At 52.1% G+C, this 6,953-nt stretch overlaps 1 protein-coding gene across 3 annotated transcripts; it reads right to left on the reverse strand.

The window, feature by feature from the left end:
* Positions 1–2,027: 2,027 nt before the first annotated feature.
* Positions 2,028–6,799, reverse strand: LOC122370901. Of its 3 annotated transcripts, XM_043346851.1 has the most exons (3): positions 2,679–6,799; positions 2,310–2,400; positions 2,028–2,108 (listed from the first exon to the last, which is right to left on the reverse strand). In XM_043346851.1, the coding sequence occupies exon 1, from the start codon at positions 6,783–6,785 to the stop codon at positions 3,732–3,734; it is 3,054 nt and encodes a 1,017-aa protein (XP_043202786.1). In that variant the 5' UTR covers positions 6,786–6,799; the 3' UTR covers positions 2,028–2,108; positions 2,310–2,400; positions 2,679–3,731. The 3 variants fall into 3 exon arrangements, with proteins under 3 accessions (XP_043202786.1, XP_043202785.1, XP_043202784.1); XM_043346850.1 differs by having other exon boundaries at positions 2,028–2,400; XM_043346849.1 differs by having other exon boundaries at positions 2,310–6,799.
* Positions 6,800–6,953: the final 154 nt, after the last annotated feature.

The raw sequence follows: 6,953 nt of genomic DNA on the forward strand, positions 1-6,953 counted from the left end.
CAGCTATTTGATGTGTACATATTTGTGAATTATATTAATTTATCGCAAATTGTGCCTCATACCTTCAGGTTAGTTAAATTGGCAAGCATATCGTGTTCTCAATTTTCATCTCTTCCCAATACTGTCCACGTGTTGCGGTGTTTGGCCTTGGGCTGCGATAGTTTGCGTGCAAGATCGTCCGGGCTGGATACGTAGTGGCTATTTATAGTCACCGTGGTAGTGGCGCTGCCGGGCCGCGCGCCAGCCCCAGTGGCAGCGATGAGGAAACGGAGTTTTCCTGGGAACTAGATGTGTCGCAGCGCCCAAGCCCAGGCGGTGCTGTCGGGGCGCCGCCCCCCCGCCCCAGTGGTGCTACCGGTCCCGGCGAGACGTTCAGAGCGCGCGCTGGCCGGAGCGGCGTTGCAGAAGCGCCGCGTGATGGTCCCAGTCGCGTGGCCGAGGAATCGCATGCTCTCAGCGACACCGAAGAGGACCTGCTCATGGACAACGATCAGCGCCGAGCGTCGGTGTCTCCGCGTTCGGGCTCCGGCGATGAGGTCCACGGGATGGGTGCCGGACCGAGCACCGGCCCTGCCGGCGCTACCAGGCCGCGCGCTGGCCCCAGTGGCGTGGCCCCAGCGGCGCGCGCCGGACCGAGCACGGGCCCCAGCGGCGCTGCCGGGCCGCGCGCCGGCCCCAGTAAACAGGGATAAACTCAATAAACAGGGACTGGTGTTTAGCATAACAATTGTGCGTTTGCCAATGAAGCAAAATGTAATAGACATTATCACCGGTGAACCGGGCGCGGGCAAGGTGGGGTGGTGGGTCCGTGGTGTCATTCGCAACAAGCACTGCTTAGCGGGGCACCCGGGCCCATAGCCACCCATTCATCCATTCGGACAAAATTTCTAAAAAAAAAAAAACTATTAAAGAAGCACAGTTAAGCAGCACACCCAATGTGTCATAGCATAATGTCAAATTCGGCCTTTTAAGGGTGGAATTGTGCTTTTCAGGACCTTTTGAACACAGGACATGTAATACGACGGGTGAATGAAACAGTTGGATATGTGCATCACTGACAAGGCAGGTGGATATGTCATATGATCAACACTAACAAGTTGATAACTAGAAAGCTAAATATTCAGCCATATCAGTTCTTTGTGACAAAGCAAGATTCTATAAGCAAGGATATGTCTTTGAAAGCGGCAAAAAGAGGCTGAGGCTTCTACTTTAATATTTTTTAGCTGACAGTACACTGTACAGTGAATTTTAGCTGACAGAAATTATTTTAGCTTCCATCACTAGTTTTAGATGAGAGAAATCCAACCATTCAAAGCATTCGGACTAAATTTATATAAAAATTATTGACTGTTACCAGAGGAAGCAATATTGGCCAAAATAAACAAATAATTTCAAAAACAAGTTAGATAGACACTGCCAGAATGAAGATGGAAGACGAAGTCATGTGTGCATCAAATGGATGAAGTCTAAATAAAGCCTAGGTACCTATAGTATGCAACTTTTAACACTGCATTAGAAAAGCATGTGGCACTTTTCCTAGCTATGCACAAAAATGGGGACTTTGAAGCAGGATTGCAAATGAGTGAGGGCAAACTTTAAACATGGTTTTGATTTTATCAACAAGTTAAGTGAGCTCCGTCACATCAATTACTTACCAGCTTTGAAAGATAAAGGCATGTACCTCATACCTGTACCATGATTTATTTACTGCTTCACAGCTCGATTAAATAGAATGAACAAGGAATAATTTTGTTTGGCATTTAGGTTAATAACTTGTTAAGTATTGATGAAATCGTATAAAAATTCACATCCAGATCCGAGTTATTGAAGCAAGGAGAATATGTCTTATCGTTTGTTTATTCCAAAGAAGCTTGGGCAATTAAAATATAATGAATTTGGCATGCTTCTTACCCAAACACTTAAAAGATGAAATCGTATTGATTAAAACCACCTGTGCCCACCTCTGCCGTGCCAAAACTCTGTCAACGCACTCTTGCCTGCACAACTAAATAAAAGAAACAAAAAGGTACATAGGAAAGACATGGTATTGTGGAACATGATAGCAAGCCAGAGCATATGTGTGCAGAAAGAGTCCAAAGAGTGGTTTTCTGCAAAAGAACAACCAATAATCACACATACAACATAACCAAGGATCAAATGCGGACATTGATGCGGACAGTTCACACATTGTATGAAATGCGGATACAAATGCACATCTGCCAGAATGAATGCAAATAAATTCAATCAGCAGAAATGACAAGGTACAACTGGCATTTGTTCTGTTACAAATAAAGATAGTAATTACTGACCAGATGTGTTTTGGCGCAGCGGTGAGACAAGTGGCCAGTCGGCTCACACTCGACTGGCTCCCGTCTGGTGCCTCAGCTGGATCACGCTCAGCTGGTGACACACAACAGTACAACCTATCACACCTGCCACTGCCCAAATGCACGAGAAAATGTACCAGTTTTTACAATATGCTAGATCTAAGGCTCAAATACAAAGTAAATAATATAAATTAGCAATATCAGCCCCAATGGCACGTGGAACTCGCGCCACTATTGCCGCAACGAACATAATGTCTACGATATATCAGTTTTCTAGCCACAGTTTATCAGTTTAATATGCACGGCCAACTGCTCATCATTGTCAGTGGCACAATTATCAAAAATACTGACCTTTCACCTTCCATTTCACACAAATAGATCAGTGCCGGCTCATTCTCGGCAACTCCCTCGTGGCAAAATGTCGCTGATACAATCACCGCATCGGGGTTCGCCGCAAACGCCTATTTTTGTGAGATACTCGTCCGATCGCCGCAACTAAATCAAAACAAGTCACAACATCCTCCCCCCAGTTTTCGGAGGAAAACTCCCTGAACTTCCTGAGGCACGTATCACTGGAGACCAGTATCTATCATCCACCGTACGAACTGTACGAACAGCGCAGCAAACCCGCGTACCGATGGCAGTAACTATCGCTTAGAACGCCTCACAATCACGGCGCAACCAAAATATCACCTTCACAGCCGAGCACGTTGTCTTTATGTCACCTCGGACCACACTCAGTGTCCGGAGCGGGCCGAACAACGCGGACCGCGCACAACACGAATCACTATCAGGGCTGCCAGACGCCGCTCAGCACGGCGCGGGCCGCTCCAAATAACGGCCGGACCAGGAGCAGTCGCTCGCGGCGCACCGCTCCGAGGCCGCATGCCTCAGGCGCGCGCCGCCCGCCGCTCTCGCTGCTGGCTAGCCGCGCTCGTGTGTCGCGACCACCGGCGAGTCAGTCCCCGCCAGCGCGCTGAGTCCGCCGCGACCAGCAGCGGCGGGCCTCTCGCCGCCGGCATCTTGCGTCCACGCGCTGGAATCGCTGCACTGCCAGCGACGACTCGTCATCAGAGCGCCGCTGTACTCCCAGCGGCGTGTCGTCATCAGAGCGCTGCTGTCCCCACCGGCGTGTCGTCCCTCGGAACGCCGCTGTACCCCCAGCGGCGTGTCGTCGTCCATCCTCGGGGTGCCACCGCCGCTCGTCGATGGCTGCGACGTTAGGACACTAGGACAACCAGAGGAGAGACGATCATAGGGTTAAGAATAGGAAAAAACGGACAAAATAAATCAACACAAATAAATGAAATAAAAACATGGCGAGTACATTAACAGAATAAACATCATTCTCCAGCAAAGCGTTCATCTGCTGGACATCGGCGACTGCCGTTCTCTTCTTGGCCTTCAGCTCAGAGGCGCCTCTCCCTCCAGGAGACATATCTTGGTACATGGGCGCTTGTATGATCCTGAGGCAGTACGCACCAGCGCCTTCCGTGTTCCGCCTTCACATGACACCAGCTGCTTCTGTGATGCGTCTCGATCATCTTCCGGTATGCTCTCCAGAAGTTCGGGGTGACTCGATCTCCACTTCGTTAGTCGGAATCCTCCGCGAGACATCAGCGCTGTCACTTTCTCCATCGTTGCCAGAGCTGCTTCCGGGGTTTCCTCCGCTCGGAGAAAGTCGTCGACGTAGAAGTTGGCGAGCAGCGTCGGATGACCTCCCTGACTCTCTGCTTCTTTGTCCTCAACGAGCGTTCGACGCAGGATGTAGTTGGCGATGCACGGACTACACTTCGCGCCGAAGATCACCACTAACATCTGGTAGATGTCCGGTGGCCTTGACGTCTGCATCTCACGCCAAAGAAACGACAGAGCTGGCTGGTCCGTCGTCCGCACTTGAATCTGGTGGAACATCTGGAAGACGTCTGCCACCAGTGCGTACCGCTCCTGCCTGAAACGCAAGAGGACCCCATGCAGGTTCTGTAAGAGGTCAGGACCTTTCAACAGCTCGCTGTTCAGGGAGGTACCCTGAAACTGGGCGGCCGCGTCAAACACGACGCGCGGCTTCACCTTCTCTGGGTGTGTCACGGCGTGGTGAGGCAGAATCCAACGTTTTTTCTTCTTCACTCGACTCTCTTCAGCTGTCAGCTTCCGCGCGTACCCTTGTTGGACGTAGCCCTCAAGCACTTCTCTGTACGCTTGCGCTCTCTCTGGGTTCTTCGCCAGGTTGCGCTCCAGAGACCTGAGCCTGCTGTGCGCCATCGTGTAGTTGTCCGGGAGCTCGGCCTCTTCGTCTCGCCATAGCAGACCAACTTCATACTTGTCTCCTCGGTGTTGAGTAGTCTTCTCCAGGATGTCCATCGCCCTCTTCTCATCGGGTGTCAGCGCGGGCTCGGTGGCACGTGTCCCGAAGGATTCTGTAGTCCACCAGTCCGACAGGTCATGCTGTTCTTGACCACGAAGCGTGGACACAAACATAGCCTCCCGAACATGCTCAGGCACTACACCAGTCAGTGAACCAGTCAAGGACCATCCAAAAGCCGTTCGGATGGCCACAGGCTCTCCTGGTGCACCGACACGCGCCTCGCGCTGGAGTACCGCTTCGAGCACGTTGGCTCCCAGTAGCACCTCGACCGTGCCACTGGAGATGTCTGGAATCTTCAGTCCTTCCAGGTGCTTGAACTTCGACACGTTCTTGCCTCGGATCGTGGGAGTTCTTACGTTGACCCTGTCCACGGAGAAGATCTCTGGCACTAGAATCCTCTTCGACGGATCTTCAGTGCTTGCCAGCGGTGACAGTTCAAGAGTCGTCCGCCTGGACAGCCTCTCACGGCCCGCAGCTTCTACGTTGCTCAGTCGAACCGGCTGAACCTCGCCTTCAACTTGAAGCTCGTCTAGGACAGACGCATTGCAGAGCGACGTCTGTGCCCCAGGGTCGAGAAGCGCCAGTGTGTCCTTGTACCGCCCAGCGGGACCATGGACACGTACAGGTACGACCTGCAACAGGACATGACACGCATCTTGTTCCTCCCGTCGGACCGACGCTATGGTGATCTCGCCGGTCGTCGTCTCCGTTCCTGAGGGGGGCGGCGAACCAGGCTGCAGCCTCCTGATCCTCCTGCTCCCATGCAGATACCGGCTGTGTCGAAGCACGCAACCATCGATGCCGCAGGCTCGAGCTGTTCTGCAATCTCTGCTCCGATGGCCCGGCCGCAGGCAGCTGAAACACAGTCGGTGCTCAGCCACAACTCGCGCACGCTCATCAGCAGTCAGTGCCTTGAACTGCTCGCAAGCCCACAGCCCATGACTTTCACCACAGAGGACACATCTCTTCTCACCTGAGGTGCTTGCCGTCTTCGTGGTGAGGAACATCCCAGCTGTCCTCTTCTGCTGACTGGGTGCAGGCGCAGCTGCCTCACAGCTCAGCTGGATGCGCAGCTGCAGACGGAGCCACTGGTCGAACTCCAGCAGGGTAGGTCGCACCAGTCCCAGGGAGTGTTCAGCCCACGCTTTCCGCATATCAACTGGCAGTTTGCTCAGGAGACGACGCAGGTTCTCACAAGACTGCAGGTCACCCTCATATCCCAGTCTCTTCAATGTAGTTGTAGCACCATGAACTGCTCCATAATATCTCTCCAGAGATCTGGCATCGAACGGCTTGGGAGCTGGACACGAAAACACAGTCTTGAGGGTCATCTGAACTACATCAATGTCTCTGCCATACCTTTCTTTGAGTGCTTGGAGAGCATCTTCAAAGGAGCTTCCATCACACACCATCCCTCCGATGATGGCTCTTGCTGCTCCAGTGACTGCATTCTGCAGATGTGCCATCTTCTCATTGGCACTCAGATTCTGCTGCTCCACCAGTGTTGAGAAGATCGAGTACCATCTTGGAAACTCCTCCACTGCTCCGCTGAAAGTGGGAAGCCTGAGACGAGGCAGGCTCTGTCGGAACAGTTGGCTGGCAGGATCAGGGTTGGGATTAGGTAAAGGAAGGTCTGTTCTGTGTTCTTCATCTCTCTTCTGGTTTCCTTCTGGACGTCTCTCATTCTCTTCATTGAAGTCTTCTTTCCTGTCCCATGTCAGCTCACTTTCAGCTGCCTTGGTTAACTCTGTCTTAAGACGAGCAGCCTGCAGGGCATCTTGTTTCTCTTGCAGTTGTCTTGCTCGCTGCATCTTCTGTTCTTCCTCCTCTCTCTCGAGGCGACGTTGCAGCTGCTGTAACTCCAGCTCACGTACCTTATCCTCAACTTCTGCCATTCTGGTGGTATGCTGCACCCGAGCCTTTGAAGCAGCAGATGACCTGTCAGTTGTTGCTGATGGAGTTTCTCCCGCTCGTTCTTGCAGGTGACTTGCCACTCGTTCCTGGGCAATCCTGTGCTCCTCAGTGGCCTCTTGCTCGTATTCATCACACTTCTTCTGGTGATCATCATCTTCAGAGGTCATCTTGTATTCCATGTTCTTCTCGAGAACATCTTGTAGAGCATTGTCCAGCTCCTTCAACACTGCATGCAGCTCTCTTTGCTACCACGAGTGTCGATCAGTACAAACGCTCTTCTTCTTGTTCGTGTCAGCGCACCCTTCTTCATGGCACGTTCGTTCTTGAGAGCAGACATGTTTCTTACT

This window comes from Amphibalanus amphitrite, unplaced genomic scaffold, assembly GCF_019059575.1.
Source record: "Amphibalanus amphitrite isolate SeventyFive unplaced genomic scaffold, NRLGWU_Aamphi_draft 001182F_arrow, whole genome shotgun sequence".
Classification (NCBI taxonomy): Eukaryota; Metazoa; Arthropoda; class Thecostraca; order Balanomorpha; family Balanidae; genus Amphibalanus; species Amphibalanus amphitrite.